This window comes from Lepidochelys olivacea, assembly GCF_965140295.1.
Source record: "Lepidochelys olivacea isolate rLepOli2 genome assembly, chromosome: 1".
In the NCBI taxonomy this organism is placed as follows: Eukaryota; Metazoa; Chordata; order Testudines; family Cheloniidae; genus Lepidochelys; species Lepidochelys olivacea.
The window spans coordinates 138766080-138783898 of NC_140411.1; the positions used below are offsets into that span (position 1 = coordinate 138766080).

Here is a 17819-nt window from a genome sequence, read left to right on the forward strand (position 1 = left end):
AATCAGGAGTTGGTGGGGGGGAACCCAGGTCCGCCCTCTACACTGGGTTCCAGCCCAGAGCCCTGTGGATAGCAGCTGTCTACATCTCCTGTATCAGATGCATGACAGCTATAGCTACAACTCCCTGGGATACTTCCCGATGGCCTCCCCCCAGCACCTTCTTTATCCTCACCACAGGATCTTCCTCCTGAAGCCTGATCACGCTTGTACTCCTCAGTCCTCCAGCAGCCCCCCTTCTCACTCCCTGCTCCTGGCATGCCCCCCTACTAACTGATGGGAGGTCCTTTTTAAACTAGGTGTCCTGATTAGTCTGCTTGCCATAATTGATTCTAGTATGTTCTTAATTGGCTCCAGGTGTCTTAATTAGCTTGCCTGTCTTAATTGGTTCAGCAGGTTCCTGATTGCTCTAGTGCAGCCCCTGCTCTGGTCACTCAGGGAACAGAAAACTATTCATCCAGTGGCCAGTATATTTGCTTCTACCAGACTCCTGTACCCCACTGGTCTGGGTCTGCCACACTATCTTCTCTCTAATAATTTGAGACGAGTCCAGAACCCTAAAACCCCCTAAAATAGGTAGCACTGGAATGGAAAAGAAGATGGTGTGAGCAAAAGCCTTGCCAACTTGACCTGCAAAGACAAGGCCAGGCCCTCAGTGGGTATGAATTAGGCATAGCTCCACTGAATTCAATAAAGTGCTGATAAACATCAGATGAGGATCTGGCACACAGAACATCTATAAAGTGCAAACTCAGCCCTGTCCTGAGATTGGGCTTTACTGACAAAAACGATCCACATTCAGACGACATAAATATCAGTAACACCTTCTCCCTAGGCTCATCTGCTCCTAGGTTTCCTTCCCAAGGATTGCTCAGCCCATACCCTACATCTGAACTCTCTGTAGTGCCATTTGCACCAGTAAGTCAGCAGAACCCATCTAACACTTTCCCAGCAGGATCAACATCTGCTAACAGGGGTGCTTAAGACTAATAAACTGCTGGGCTGTTACAAATGGACTTTGCACTTTTAATTTGTTTGGAGTTTGGACCACTCAGCATCTCATGCAGGAATTTGGCACAAATGGGAAAAGATGAGTGCAAAGTAATAAAAAAAGAAAGACATACTCAGGTCTTAAATTCATGTGAGGAACTGGAAAAGAAACAAGCGTATCTGCAAATCAAAAGCCACTGTCTTCAAGGACTGCAACAATCAACTCTTCACTTAAGGAAATGTACCTATTGTGAAGCCTATCCAGTGCAGAATGAGAGACAGAAAGCTGGACTGAAAAACAGGGTTGCATTTTGATTAATTTGACCATGGCCCCACTTGTACCTTTCACTCTATATTCAAACACATTTAAACCCAAGAAAATCTTATTTAACTGATAAAATCATCTCCCCAAAGTCCTACCCACACCACCTTCACACCTAAGCAAACGTTCCAGTGCTTTCCTGAATCAGGACATGGATGCTTGTGGAATTCCACTTATGGAATTACTTGGGTATTACTTGTGTAATGGGAAACCGTGGGTAATAGCAAATTCCTCCCATTCTACCCCATCACCAGCTAATGTAATGCCACCACAAAGACCCACATATTATGTGGAGGCTCCTCTGTTTCGCCATCCACTCTTGGGTTGAAGCAGTGGTGGCAGGCTTGTGTGGGCTCTGCAGCGGCATGAACACCACTTAAGGAATTTCAATATCGTCATAATTATTATTATTATTATTACCATACAGCCTAGGAGCTCTAGTCATGGATCAGGACCCCATTGTGCTAGGTGCTGTACAAACACAGAACAAGACAGTCTCTGTCCCAAAGAGATTACAATCTAAGTTAAAGACAAGAGACAATGGATAGATACAGATAGGCAGCTGGGGAAGTACAAGGAAACGAAACAATATTGGTCAGCACGAGAGGCAGTAGTCTGGGAAACCAGCAGCTGAATCGTCCTGTTTTTGTAGACTTATAGTGCAACAGTGACTTTCACTTTTGCTGTGCTCTATACTAAAATTATGAGAGAAAACCTTGAGCATCTTGAAAACATTCAGACTTGCAAGAGTAAATCAAAGACTTATTAACAACCAGCTGCGATATCCTATAAAATCCTGTATCAAGAGTCCAGCTTTACCATATGGCTGACAAACTAGTATCTGGCTTGCAGTAATTATGACATCACCAGCAATGGCATGTCATTTCTGAGTAGCATTATGGAAATTCTCTATTTCTCAACATTCCAACAATATTTCTGAATCTATATCAGCTATGAAATCATGACACATGAATTCCCATCTGTAACACTATCCACTGTGAAGTACTTGCCTATAAGTATTATTATAAATGTTATAAATTAACAAAAGTACTTGATGTGCACACTACACATTATAATCATTAGCTGCAGTAATGTGCACATCAAGCACTTTGCTAATTACCAACGTGATCCTAAACGAGCAATTTGGCTTCCTAGTAATAGAGTTCCAATTTTAACATTGCTGTCTTGTATGAAATGGGCTGATCCTGAAGTTGATGGCCTCTTGCTTTGTTATAGGAAGCCTGGCTTCATACTTATACAGTAAAGTTGCATTACCTCATTCTAGCTTTAAATGGTCATTATTTGGCTGTTCAATACCAGATCTCTGGATGTGCAACTTCATGCCATGATGGATTAAAATGAACACTCGTTTAATGGTTTCCCACTGTGGCACATGTGCTCCTACCCAAAATCAGGAGAGAGACACACACAGCTCATGAGTAGAGGCGAACCACGGCCAACTTGAATTTAACAATTCAGGACTACCTCCAGAACCTTCCAAAGACACATCTGAAATCTTGCAAGGTTTTTGGGAATTGGGCTAAAGCTCTTAAAGCATCCTCATTCCATTCTGAGGCACACTGGAAAGAGTTCTGGGATAATGTTAATGTCCCAAATAAACATCTGATTGCCAACCCCACTAAAGAACTCCCAGGCTTCAACCTATCATGGAAACAATGGTCCGCATTGAACCATTTCAGAACTTTGCACAGCAGATGCTGTCATCTCTTACAGCTCTGCAAGATGAGAGACAATGCACAATATGACAGTGCACACCAGTCGCAAACTATGGACCACATTGTAAATCAGTGCCCACTTTAATCATTTGCCCGTAGCATGCCAGACTTATGCCAAACCACTTCTGAAGCTACTCACTGGCTCACTAATCTGGATTTAAGTTATTTGAACATTGCTACTCACCTCTCTTGCCACAGGCTAGGAAATTTGCCTCTAACACTTGAGAAAAAAGTGTAAGCTATCCCACTGTATCATTCAGAACATGTAATTTGTTGTCATTTTTAGAGCAGGGCCCATACAGTGATGCGCCTCTTGTTGACAGAGCCAGTTTTGGGTCCCTGTAAAGGAAAATTTTATCTTTACTTCTTTAAAAGTCAGTCTTCAGCTCTTTGCATTGCAAAGGTAACCTTGAAAACGTAAACGTGCTGTGCACAAGTGGAGTGCTTGGGTTGACAAGAATATGCAGCTGGACTCAATTTCTGCAGCAGGAAGTTGGAAAAGACTTAAAGATTCCCCCTCCCACCCCCCTCTGTACACACTGGTTATGTAAAACGTGTCAGTTGTGCTTGGGGTATATCCCAAACTCTCCAGCGTGGTCCTCTGCATAGTGATGTGATAATCATGGACAGACAGCAGCAATTGTTTCACAACACGCTCCAAAATGCTAAGGTTGTTAAAGTATTCAGCCCGCTCTGAATATGCTCTTTACCAGCGTGACCTCTTGCATCCCCCCACTGTAGCTATAGGTCCACACGGGCAATGCACTGTGTACTCCCTGCAGCTCCAAGCCAGTCAGGCAGGAGGAGGGGGAGTCTGTAGCGGGTGGATTTCTGGGAGTAAAAAATATGTAACATTAATCAGGTTTTGTCTGGAGTTTGTATGAGGGAGGATGGGATTGATGGATTTGTGTTAGGGGGAGTATTCTACCCAGGGAATGTCACATATGTCACTGACAGAGGGGGAACATTTCAGGGAGTCCCTCGTTAAAATCTTGGCAGCACATTCTTGGACCAATACCTAAAACTTCAGAGACAGGGAAACATGCTTATCATGTTCCAACTGTGCGATCCCATGCATGAGGGAAAGTTCCTTCCTATCTCCCATATTCTAGTAACTCACTCCATGAAGTAGGAGGTTTAATTAATCTTCTGCTTCTTAATCTTCGCATTCATAGCTACAAAATGGTCATAAAATGGCTACTGGCTTAGCTGAATGTGTTGTGTTTTCACAGCACAACTGTATTAGTTACACTGTGATTTCAAGAAAGCAGCTGTTCTATATTTTGATTGATTTGGTCCACTGGAATTGCATCCTTTGTAAAGCTACAGCAAATGCAGATTGGACTTCTAGCACTTTAACAGCATGCTTATGCTATCAAAGCCCTCAGAGACTTATGCAAAGTAACGTGCTTTGGTTCCTATCTCTGGGTTTCAGTCTGGGCCTTTGAATTGGATGAACTGAAAAACTCAAAGGAAGCAAAAAAAAAAACCCTGCAGATTTTCACCAGATTTTAAAGTAAAGCCATAAATAAACTCGGGTTAATTCAATTTTTTGTCTCACTTGCTGCAGTTAAGTGCTGCTAATATTTTATCAAAAGGAGTCTCACAAATATATCCCCCCCCACACCCCATTAGCCAGTAGTAGCTTTTGTAGTAGAAGGTGGGGAGGTGGGTGTATGCTTGCAGAAAGGAGTCGGCCAAGAGAACACAAACCACATGCCATTCTGGAGGCTAATCACAGAGACAGCAGTCCCACAGTTAAATATGAAATTAACAAGAATGGGCCCGGTGCAGCACTGTCCCTATACTCTAGCTAGACTGGTGCAAACGAGCCATAGGACAGCCTCAATCTCTCCCCTAGGAAGGTCCACCGCCATGGGGAGTTTCTTGATCACCACCACCACAGCCCTGGCTGCAGGGACCTTTCCAAGGCAGAGGTAGCATGTGGCAGGCATGGATCTGTGCTCCAGCAATTCTTCGCCCTTTTAGGGGCCCTCAGGACGGCTCCAGGGGCTGTATCTGAATAGGGAAGATGCCAACTGCATTCCATCCATCATTGGCTGGTGGCTGATTGGGGCCCATGTTTTCATCTCAATTATTATTGTTTTTAACATGTGTGTGCTGCCCACTGCCCCCTCCTCTAAGTGTTCGGTCCAGATCCTTATGGGGCTAAGGAGCTGCACAGGCAGAAGGAGAGCTGGGGAGGCTGCCGCCGCCACCAGACCACTTCCTACTTATATTGGGGGAGGGACTGGAGGGAGACTCCTAAAGCTCCTGGATGAGAAACCACTGAGTGGGTAAGGAGCTGACAAGCTCAGTGAGAAGGAGAAGATGGGGGAGGAGAAGCAAGAAGGGCAGCTACAGGGAGGCAGGGAGAGGAAAGAAGCAGGGCTGGAGGTGGTGGGGACCTGCCCCGTCTCAGCCCACTTGCCCACAATAGTTGAGGTGGTGGATTCCATACCCCTTTCTCACGCACACGCATGCTTCCCCATGCAAAATCCAATAGCTTGGGATGTGAAGGGGCATCAGTGAATTCCATCATAAACACACTGGGATTGTCTAAATCAGTCAGTACGAGTTAAATGGTACCATCTGCTTTGTAGCTCTTTGGAGATTCTTTGGACCATCGTTTGTATAAATACCATATTCAACCATACTTTTTGTATAAATACCATATTCAACCATACAACAAATTGACATTAGTAGGCTTGGAACAGTACAGAATTCCACTCCAGACACTAATTAGTAATATTTGCATCATAGTGAATGTTAGGAACTAGTTTAATATTGTGACAGGACACACATGTCAAGAAATGTTCTATTACACTGGGATATGAATGTTTCCAGGGAGTTGCCATGTCAGTTTGGTAACTGTCCATTATTTGCAAGGCCTCAGGGTTTGGACAATGATGCTGGACTGTTCCAGAGATGGAGAAGTGAACTAGAGATTCTGAATATGCAATATGCATTACAAATATTCTTTTAATGCCGTGGAACTTTCTGTTGTTTTGCAGTTTTGTCAGTATCTGGCTCTGACCTGCGTTGCTTTAATAAATGACTTAGGTCTGTGACTAGCCAATCAAAAAAGCAGGATTTCTAAATGTCACTGTATAATGCCGAGCGACTGCCATCACTGACTGAACTTATGTTACCTCGCCCATATGCATATAATTTCCTGGAACTGTAATTTTTCTTAAGTAATATTTCCCTAGCCGTTCAGTCAAGTATCCAAAGGAAAAAGCTTCTGAATCACGTTCCTAATTCAAATGAAAGAACAATTGTGTGCATCATTCTCCACTGGCAGCACTACAAAGAGTACACCAACAGGATACAAACTTCTTGCGCTTGAACAGGAGCCAAACCTAACTCCTAAGTTCCATGTAAACAGCACCATTGCAGTCAGTGGTGCTGCAGACGTGTCATCAGGCACAGCAGGAAACTTGCTGTGTTTCAAACCCACAGCTAGAAAAGTGCCTATGGCTGAAATACAGCCACCTGCAAAACAAGCCCTGGAATCATCCCTTTCCAAACCTCACTGTGATGCCCATTCAGTCTTGCAAAATAGCATCCATTCCATAGCACGCCACCAGCTGTCTACCTGCTGCAGTTCTGTCTAGATCCCAAGGACCCTAGATGGCGTTGTATCACCAGCTGAGGAGACAGAAGTCATACACTAGACGACTTTGCACAGTCATCAGGAAAGTCCAAGTTTTGCCTGGCCCCTTACATGGGTGCACAGTGTTGGGTCGAGAGGAATGTCGCAAGGACCTTTCTCCTTCTGCCCTGTCACTGCACAGTCTGTGCTAGAGCTCGGCAAAACTGCAAACCTTGCACTCAGGAGCGTGCATAGTACCCCTAAGGGGATGGGGAGGAGACAGGGAAGATCCATAGTAGCCCCAAAGGGACAGGCACAGTGCAAGGGGAGTAAGGGTGTAGTACCACATGTGTGGGGCTGTCCCTAGGCGGGTGCATGGCCCAGGACAAATCAGCCTTCCTGCTAGTCTCCTCGCCGTCCACCTGGTGCACCTGGCCGCCGCTCGCCTCCTAACCCCCCCCGCCCACAGCCCACCTGCCACTCGCTTCCTCACCTGCCTGCCCACAGTTCACCTCCCCGCTGGTCTCCTCACTGTCTGGCCAGCGCACCCACCCCACCCGCCGCTCTCCTCCTCACCATCCGCCCGCCTGTCTCCTCACCGCCCTCCCACCTGCCGCTCACCTCCCCGTTCGCCTCCTCACCCTGCTCACCCACCCGCCTCACCTCCCTGCCCGCCTCCTCACCTGAATATCGGGACAAATGGCATTCTGACCATACATTGGTCGGGACGTTGGACAAAGGGCTAAATATCAGGACAGTCCCGATTTTATCGAAGAGTGGGGCCCCCCCAAAGTGCCCCAATTTGCCCTACCCAAGGGACAGCTCTGCGTGTGTGCTTTCATTGTGTGCCAGCAAGCTCTGAGAGGAATCCTGCCTCCTTGGAGCAGAATGCCTGCGACTGCTCACCTCGGGCAGTTGAGCACCCCTCCACTCCCTACTATGGTTGTGTCTTCAGGACAGGAGTTAGCCCTAACGGACTGAAAATGACATTTATTTTAAAGCCCCTTTTGATATAGCAGTGGCCGGCTTTTATAAGTGCGCTCACTCACTTGCCATATCAAAAGGCTTTAAAATAAACAGTCCCCAGTGGCTTCACTATAACACCACAACTGCTATGCGAGGTTTTTTATGATAATGATTTTTAAAAAGACTTCAACAAAACCAAATCCAGATTTAAACCAGTGCATAAGAATACGCTGCTTCAAATGGATGGCGAATGGTCAATACTGTGCATGTAAACATGAGTAAACACTACTCAGGCCTCATCCACACTGGGGATTGCAGCAAGCCACTGGAGTACCTGCACGAGTACAAAACCGCTACTGAGACAGGCAAATCTGCTACAAGCAGGGTGACCAGACAGCAAGTGTGAAAAATTGGGACAGGTGGTATGGGGTAATAGGAGCCTATATAAAAAAGGACCCCAAAATCAGGACTGTCCCTATAAAATCGGGACACCTGATCACCCTAGCTACAAGCCCCAATTTGCACCAGAGTAGCTTACCCCATTTTTCAAGCAGGCTATCCTTGTTTCTGCTTTGTCTGTCTACACTAGGAGTTTGCACCAGTGCAACACTGATGACTGGTTGCTGGTGGTACAGCTGAAGCAAATCTCTGATGTAGATAAGGCATGAGTAAGGGATGCAGAGGAAGATCATCAATAAGTAAATGTTTGCTCTGTCCAAGTTACTTGCTTATTTTTATTTCACTGTGATCACCAACCAACAGAATGGTGACCCCCATGATTGTCTGAAGATGTCTTCCAATCCCCATCTATCATAGCCTCTCCCCACCAGTTTTATAGCCTCCCAGTTGTGGGCCAAGATTGATGTCCATGTTTAATTAGCTGCTGTCTTTATTTCAAAGAGCTGATTGATTGAAAGCATCTGCTAGCTTGTGTTTGATTACCCTCAACAGTTCATCATATTAAGAGAGGTCTGCTGAATCTCCAGATATTACATTTCCTACTGAGACTGTGCAGTCAGGAGGATTTTTCCTGCTGTTTCTCATGAACAAGCGTTGTGCTAGCTAAGGTCACAGCGTTATTAGTTTCCTTTCCAAACTGATAAGAAAAGAGTCAAGGACTGATGCAGTGTGGGATGGCAATAAAACAGAATTCTGCTTTAATCTTCCTGTGTTACTTTTAAAGTTGATGAGAGAGAGAAGCCAGGAACAAACTGGCTTTCTCCATGACTTACTGGAGGGAAATCATACTCTCCAGGGAAAGCATAGGAACATTTTGTGGATTTTTTAAGATATTGCTTATAGTGACTGTCAACTTCAGTCACCGTGAATCAACATCAGCAAAGGTACAGCAAAAGCGAGAAATAGCGTTAAAAGCCACTGTTTCCTACTGGTAGTTTCAAATAGTTTGCTAACTGCTATAGAAAGTGAGGTGTAAGGAACACTGAAGAGATGTCTAGTTAAAAGTGGGGAATGTTTTCCAGCAGCCTTGAAACTCCCTTTCTATTGGTCATTGTGTGCTTGGCTCTGCTGCCAGGTGTTGTAGCCTCCACAAGGAAAGAGCCAGATGTGATAGGAAATTCACAGACTCATCTTTTTATGAAAGGTGGGCAAAATCTACTGCAGAACACAGCCACTGATCAAAGCTGGCACTTGAGAGGGAGCTAGGATGCTGTGTTTTAGATTTGCAAAATCTCCTCAATTGGATTTTGGTTTTTCAGGGTGTTGCAGCCTACAAGCTCATCTTTAACCATGTCAGCCTCAGAATTTAATGTCACGCACTTACTCCACCGCTTCCAATTTCCTAACCTCAACAGCAGGGTTACAGATGGCACTGCACTGATGCGCAGTTTTTGTGTGAAAGACAGTGCCAGTGTGGTCATTAAGGGACAGAGCGTGACTGGCTTTTGGAAAGGAAAAGTAGAATCTCTCTCCTCCTTGGGCACCCTACATGAAGACATTTACATTCACACTCCCTGTGATCACACAGGCATAAGGCATGCTCTCGCTATGTGCCCCTGGGGATGAAGATCATATTGAAGGCAGACCCGTGCCTCCTTTCTCCACATTGTGCAGCAGAGCAAGCTGGGTGGACTGGTGAGGGCCATGCCGCAGAAATGGATATACCAGTTCTGCTCTGGAGGCTGTTTCTACATCTGGTGAGCCTCCTGTGGGAATCACAGTCTGATGGGCCTCCAGAAGATTGTTGGACTGCAAACAGCCTCTACAGGTTTAACTGTATGAGTGTGGGGTGCCTAGAAAAGTGGTTTTAACTGTGTGTGGGTCCATGAGCAATTGGAGAAGGTACAGTGGTTTTCATGGGGCTGGGGAATATCTAGAATCCCTTACCTTGCAGTTAAGCCAAGCAGAGGAGTTCCAGTACAATGGTCTTCCTCAGGTCTGTAAGTCCAGGGCTCCTCTCTAATAACTACAGGAGGTTTGCCAGAGGTAGCAGACTTCAGCAGCAGAGGTGGGCTGTGAATCTGACAATTTAGGCTTCATCTCTCCCTTTCAAAGAGGGGTTAGCAGATGGTGAAAAGGGGGCAGGGAAAGTTGAAGCACAAGTTTGTTAGAGATGAGGAACTTGCATCTCCATTACAAAGACAGCTGTAGTGTTGGAAACATAAGTAGCTGACGGATTGGAGCAGTTCCATTGGCTTTTCTTGGTGGAGATCAGTTGGGTTACAACGAATATAATAATAGTTCTTTTTAAAGTTCTGGAAAAAGTGGCCTCTGCCTCTGATACTTAAAAATAGAGAATTTCTGGGGGAGAGAGACAGGAAAAGATGGTTGGGGTTGTTTAGCCAGCAGATTCCTAAAAATAAGAGACTGTCAGGATAGTCAACTAGGGAATATTTGTTAATGTTTCCTCTGCAAAAATTAATAACTAATTTCAAAAAAGTGACATGGAAAATGCAATTGTTGTCTGAACGGCCAGTGTGCCAAATTTTGCAGCCTAATCCAATTGTTAAAGTGTGAAATAAAAGGATTTCCAATTTTGTGCCAATCTCAACATGACCTCCACTGTAGAGTCACTATTGATGCCTGCCATTATTTTAGATGGGGCTGGCAGCATTACCTATTATGAAAGATGCCCCACACTTCCCATTAGAAGACCCTGTTTTCAGTTGCTCATAACTTTACCAAACTTTAACTGTTCAGGATGAACTTTATCCTGGCAAATGTCTGCCTCTGGCTGAATTTTGTTTTTGGAAGGTTTCAGCCAAAATGCATCAGCCATTTCCATGAATGAGTTTACAGAAAAATACATCATTTAGCTCATGTTAAAAAACAGGTGACCTTTAATTTAGAAGCTCCTCTTCCCCCTCATGCTGTGGAGCAGTTACTTGAAGGTTGATAAGCAGGTGGCCTTTGTGTCAGGAATGTGCCTTTTCCCATTCTCATGAGAATCCACCCAAATTATCAGGCTTTGAAAAAGCACAGCTCTCACACGTTCTGTAGAGATGATTTATAGTTTAGCACCTGAAATCTCTAAAGGTTCCATCTGCACTGAGCATGCTCCAGCCCAGGCTGAGTAGGACTTTCCCTGTAATTGCAGCGAAGGGTGGCTGGCACTGGAGGCTGGCAGGGAGGGAGATGGTGGCTGGGACTGGGAGCCACAGAGGGAAATGGGAGGGTGGGGGGAGACGTTGAAGCTGGGGCAGGGAACTGGGATCAGAGACAGAGCTGGGGCTGGGGAAGGAGGGCTGGAACTGTCAAGACTGTGATTGGGAACTACTGGGCAGGAGAGACATATCTAACAAGGAGCCAGGGTGTGAGGGGACAACTTGGACAGGCTGGGCAAAGAGAGATGGACAAGAAGCCCAGTGAGGTGGGGACATTGAGACTGGAGGAGGAGCCGAGGGTGGTAGATGGAGATTGGGAGCCAGTGGGAATTGGGAAGGTGGGCAGGGGGATCAGCGAGTAGATGATGGGGAGAAAAACAGCTTAGATGGAGATGCTGGGAGGGGAGGAACTGGAACCGGTGGGGCAACGAGACTAGGACTGGGTGTGGGGAGGGGGGCAGATGGTTGCTCAGAGGGGAAGACTGGGACTGGCTGGGCAAGGATACCTGGAGTGGGATGAGGAGGAAGAGAACTGAATACTAGGACCAATTAGATGAGGAGAATGGGTCTGGGATGAGGAGCTGGGTGTAGGGAAGAGACTGGGCAGGGCTGAAGGGTTCAAGCTTGGGGTGAGGCCTGTAGGATTGCCAGCACTGTATTTCAAAAATAAGGGACTGTTCTCTTCACATCCCCACCCCCACCCTTCCTCCTGATATTACTATTATCTTCATCAGTAATAATGAATAAGCAGTACTCATCTACATTCACCAGGCGTATTTCTACCTGCTTTTTGCAGCACTCAGCAAGTCCCAGTCTTGTTGTACAGAGATGAAAAAATAAGGGATGTCCCTTGTAACAAGAGATGTTGGCAATCCTAGGCGGGGGGGGGGGTGGGGAAATGGGCAGAAGGGTCTGTGCCCACTAGAGACACTACCCTACGGAGCCTGGAATGCAACCCAAAACTCCTGGGGTTCTCAACATCCCTCAGCTGTCAGCAAATATCTGTGAAACCTACTGGCAAAGGGTGCATCTCATCCTCCACCAGCACTGGGCCACATAGAGGAGACACCTACCATTGGTACTAGTTACTCTCTTACCTCAAATGGCAGAGGTCTGTGGTGGATCTAAAGGTTCCAACCCTGCTGATGAACTATGTGGATGGCAATATGATGCCACATGATGTTATTTTGGGGGAGGGAGGTTGTTAATCTGGGAAATTCCACAATTTTTTTGTATGTAAAATATCATTTAGGGTTGCAGAGTCAAGCATGGAAAAGTCAATCTTAATTTTGGCATTTTCTGACTTTTGCATGCTTGACTTTGCAACCCAACTAATGTTCTTTAATGACATGAGAGTGCGTGTAATTTTTAATATACTGCACACACCTCTATTCTTCAGTTGTTACTCAAGCACAACGCTCATTGACTTAAAAGAGCTTTGGAAGATTATGGTATGAATTGTTATATATATTCTGTGTTCTACAACTAAAATAATGTTTGTAGCATCCTTGGTTACATATGCAACCCTCTGGGGTGACAGAGCTGCTACTTGCATGCAGGAGAAATACTTAACAGCTGAATAGCACCAGATAAATCACGATATGATCCCACATAGCTATATTTCCTCTCCACATGGCCTCTTAGGTCCATTTACTCCCTTTTGTACTGCATAACAGAAGAGATGATCTTACCCAAGAGGAGCAACTGGGCAGTGGTTAAACTAATAGGGGAAGAGGCCAAGCTGCCATCACAGAAATTATTCTAAAATGTCTTTATTCAGACAATAGTAGAAGCGCTGTAGATCGGAGTCTTGCAAAATTCCGGCAGTTAGACTAGGTTAATCAAATGGCATTTTCTCTCCCTAACAGCTAGGAATCTATGGATTACGTTAAACACCATTACATTAAAGAGTTCTATTTTTAGGAAATTCATCTGTAGTAAATGCCAAAATAATATCAAAATCTTGCTATCAAGAAGTAAAATATCTAAAAACTTAAATGTGCTTAAAACTCAATCATGAAGCTCTCTCTTCACAAAAAAAGAGAAGAATATTTCAAGTATGAGAAAGCAGAGAAATTAACTTTGGTTTTATCACATGGTGAAGTCTATTTGAAACACAGATCTTTTTTTGGACTGACCTACACCACACCTTCATGTTAGTGCTGGAGTGTAACTGGTCTTATACTGCAGTAATACGTTATGGCCAAACTGTGACTAATTGACAGTGCAGCCAAATGTCAACCATTACAGCTGTACATATGTTGAAAAGACTGTATGACAGTGGCATCATAGTACATACAGTATGGAGAAAAGCTATTAAGGATGTCATAGCTAAATAAGCCATTACATTTATTCTTGGGAGAGCGTATATTGTTGCAAAATTCAATGAAAGACTTTTTACTCACATAACTATTGGACTACCAATATACTGAATTAGCACTCTGTGCTATATCCGCAGACAGAGTTCTCATCATCTATTTTACTTCTGTTGTGCACCCAGTCACACATAGGTTTAGTAATCTACATGGAAGAAACCAATGATTTATCAATCAAGGTGCAAAGGAAATGAACAGACTGATTATACTAGTCTTCACTGTTTCAAATCACAGACTGTTCATGCTGTAAATTAAAACTTCATACTAGGAGGATGCAGAGGGACTAGTCATTTGTCATTCTCAGACACACATCATGCACTAATGCTAATTGTCATTCTTGTAGTGGATCTCTACATTTGTGTGTGCAACCCAGCCTCTTGAAACAGAGGTCAGAATTCAGTGTGTTTTATGGACTAGTGTGTGGTCATTGCTTAGCAAAGGAGGACATTCTCTGAAGTAAGAACAAGAGTGTTAGCTGGTGGTGTTGTTTTTTCCTTAATGGCACAAGGACTTGCTAGTGTCTCAGGAGCACACACTGGATTAACTGTGACTTGGAAATCCTACAAACTAGGAATCGTATTTGACACTTGGTTTCCTTTAGAAATTACTGTCTGGGAGTATTTACATTTTCTCAAAAAGTCAGATCCGAAAAATCCCACATTCATGAGGATGCTTCATCTTAATTTTTAATGTACTAATCCCAGAAGAAAACTGTATCCCCAGTCAATATGCTGTATTATTATCTGTCACTGCATAGGTTAGAAACCTGGATAAAGCCTTTTAACAACCGTGAGAAGAGACATTAATTGGTGACAAATTATTGAACAAGTGCTTCAGAGGAAATCTTTCTATACCTTGTAAGTAATTCCCTAGATAATATACTAATGCAAAATGATAGGGAGCATCTATTTTTTAAAAGAAATCTAAATTTTCTGACTTTCAAGTTAATTTTTTATTTTTAAGACCGATATTAAAGGATTTAGTTAAGGCAGAAACTTTATAAGTGGCAAAAGGACAAAACTATTAAACAATGATTATGGATTAAACTATTTAGTACAGAATACTGGTTCCCCTCCGCTTGCTTCATATCGGTGTAACTGAACAACAATAACTCACACAACCAAATAGGTAAACAAACAAAAATGATTTAGACACTACCGCCACTTCATGCAATACAATTAATGTATTCTCAGACAATTGAGATTTGTTATATTAGTAAATTAAAGCCCACCTACCTTCACAGGTCCATACTCATAATCAGATCCCTGCAGGAGATGCAGAAAAGACACCATGAAAATATTCAAGGTTGCCCACGGTTTGTACATTCTGATGTTTAAGATCCACAGATTACTACGCAGTTGATATCATACAGCTGGAAGGCTCTGTTTCGAAATGCATTTCTTGCAACAATTTAAAAAAAACTTCCAGAATTTCAGTTGTAAATCCAAACAGAATAAGCACGTGAGAAAGTAAATAACTGTTGTCTCATCCAACACAATTATAATTCACCTAGACAATGTCATTTCCTAGACTGTTCTTTAGATACATTTGAAAAAAGTTTAAGCATTTGCTTGGTTTTATCTGATAATCTCACAAGTAATCAGGTAATCAGATTCACATTAATGTTATTAACTGATCTTCCATCTGGACTCACAAAGGGACTCAATTAATTTGTGGTCCAGAAACTTTAAAAATATGCTATATTCTGTGCTCTGTGTTACAGCTGCCTTTTAAGATGGTAGTATAACGGCCAATGTTTTGAGCTACAGAGAGCTGTAATCCAACTCTGTATTAAAACTTTTTTCACAACCCTCGTGGAAGCTTGCAGAAGCATGTGTCTTAAATCTGATACAGACTTTGGCAGAAACAGAGTCAAAGTTTGGCTCCAATCCCATTCTGTCCCTACCAATAGCATAGCAGTTTTTAAACTAACTGATGCAATCTAGACTGCCATTATTTTAAAAAGATTACCTGAAACATGAAACTTCAGCACACGTTCTTACACAGCACACGTATTACAATAGCTAGTTCCCTCGTTTTTTTTTTTTTAAAAAGGGGAGATGACCACATACTCTTTTATATCTTCAGGGCTGTAAGATTTGCTTAATGGAGTGTCACAAAGGAAAGTAAAAAGTTTAAATAAATGATTTTTAAAAGAGACCTTATGAAGCAATAGATTTAAACTGAGAGTCTTTTTTTTGCAGCAAAAGAGAAACATATTTCTGTATACCAAAACAAAATGACTTAATGCACTTTCCACCCACATTTGCATATATATATATATATGCAAAAATGTAGAGTTAACCCTCAAAAAACAATAATCACACAGACATGCTTGGTAATTAGGTATATTAAGTATATACTACTGGCCTGATCTAGTAATTTTTATTCATATGAGTAGTTCCACTGAAGGCAACAGAACTACTCACATGTGTAAGGGATTGCAGGATCAGACGCTTATGATGTAAATATGAAACACCCAGCTACACTCTTAACATAGGAAACCAGTGATCTACAATCTTTGACTTCCAGGTGGCAGCTCTCTAAAATCCATTTTTTGCATTTCTGTAATCATCAATGGCTTGTATAATTTCTTCCTGAGTATTCATCACAAATGACCCTAGTATAGAAAATAATTTTAGTCCAGTATTTTCAGATGTGATCTGTTACTTAATAGAGAAATTATTTTTGAAACACACTGTTATATTATTTGTGGCTTTAGTCTTTTACCACCTGTTTTCTGAATGCAACATTCTACCCTGCCAACCAGTTTGTCCCCAGTGACTGTGGCTTGTCCCTGCTGTACTGGTTCATTTAGGTTTGGCATGAAGTTCTCCTCCCCAGGAGGGATGTGCTAAGTCTTCCTCTCTCCCCTGTCTATGTGTCTGTTTCTCTCCCTCCCTCCATTTGCAAGGGGAATCATAGGGTTTCTTCAGGTCCTTTGCCAAAGGGGTAATTTCACATGTATGTATAGTGCCCTTTCCCACTACATTATAATCAGTTAATTAACTAATCATTTAAATTCAAATACTATTTAATCTAAAAATATTTTAAACTAAAATGCCTCATTTAACATTCGGCTTCTCTGCTATCCTTCCCACATTGTTATCCATCCCAAGTACAGCCTATGACCCTGTTTGCTTTACTGTAAACTTCCCTTCGGAGGCACTACTCAGTATGCTCTAGTGTGGGGTGGGAGTGTGTCCTAGTGGTTAGAGCACTGGACTGCGACTTGGAAAATATGGGATCTCTTCCCAGCTTGGCGACCCAGGGGAAGGCACTTCACCTCTCTGTGCATCAGCTTCCCCATCTGTAAAATGGGGCTAATGATAGTGATGTCCTTGGTAAAGCATTTTGAGAGCTACTGATGAAAAAGTGTCGTATTAACAGCTAAGTCTTATTAATACTGCAGAAATTCTCAACAATATCTCTGGAAGTTTGTTAGGATATAGATATTCATGCCTGTCTGTAAAGGCCTATACTCTAAGAATTTAGGTGTATTCTTATCACTTGGCTAATTATAGAGGTATAAAAGAATCAAAATCATTATCTGCTGGTGTAAGGGCCTTCTCTTACTGTGACAGTCTGAGGCCCTGTTCTTAGGCTAAGGCCTTTGGCTAAGCAGCAGAGGCAGCCATAAGCTGGGAAGTGAACGGTCACATCCTCACATTCCAAACTAGTCACATTGAAATAAGGTGCTATTGGTCTGTTAGGCACTATCAGGACAGGATTGTATCCCTATCACCTCCAGAGAAAAGGAAGTGCCTAGAAAATGTAAAAGGAAACTTAGTTTGATAGCATCCTGTCTGGCAAGAACTCACTTATAAATAGCTGGGATGTGAAATCCTCACTTCTGCATTGTTTTGTCATTATAGTTCCCACTTTGCTGTTGTTTGTCTGTATAATCTCTGTCTGGTTCTGTGATTGTTCCTGTCTGCTGTATAATTAATTTTGCTGGGTGTAAACTAATTGAGGTGGTGGGATATAATTGGTTACATAATCATGTTACAATATGTTAGGATTGGTTAGTTAAATTTCAGGAAAATGATTGGTTAAGGTATAGCTAAGCAGAACTCAAGTTTTACTATATAATCTGTAGTCAATGAGGAAGTGATGGGGTGGGGGTGGGCATGTGGGTGTGTGAGATGGGAACAGGGAATGGGGGTAAGAAAATTGGAATCATGTTTTGCTAAAGGGGGAGATGGGAACAGGGAATGGGGGTAAGAAAATTGGAATCATGTTTTGCTAAAGGGGGAAATGGGAACAGGGAATGGG

At 43.1% G+C, this 17819-nt stretch overlaps 2 protein-coding genes across 2 annotated transcripts in view; both read right to left on the bottom strand.

The window, feature by feature from the left end:
• VEGFD (vascular endothelial growth factor D) overlaps positions 1–15423 on the bottom strand; it is a 32913-nt gene extending 17490 nt beyond the window's left edge. Inside the window, exon 1 of the mRNA XM_084610001.1 lies at positions 14780–15423. Coding sequence (XP_084466127.1) covers positions 14780–14869 — 90 coding nt within the window. The 5' untranslated portion in view covers positions 14870–15423. The remainder of the gene's footprint in view (positions 1–14779) is intronic.
• A 604-nt stretch (positions 15424–16027) lies between these two features.
• The window catches only part of PIR (pirin), a gene marked incomplete at both ends in the record, with an annotated part of 76722 nt that continues 74930 nt past the window's right edge, over positions 16028–17819 (bottom strand). Inside the window, 2 exon segments of the mRNA XM_084624272.1 lie at positions 16028–16087; positions 16091–16164. Coding sequence (XP_084480398.1) covers positions 16028–16087; positions 16091–16164 — 134 coding nt within the window.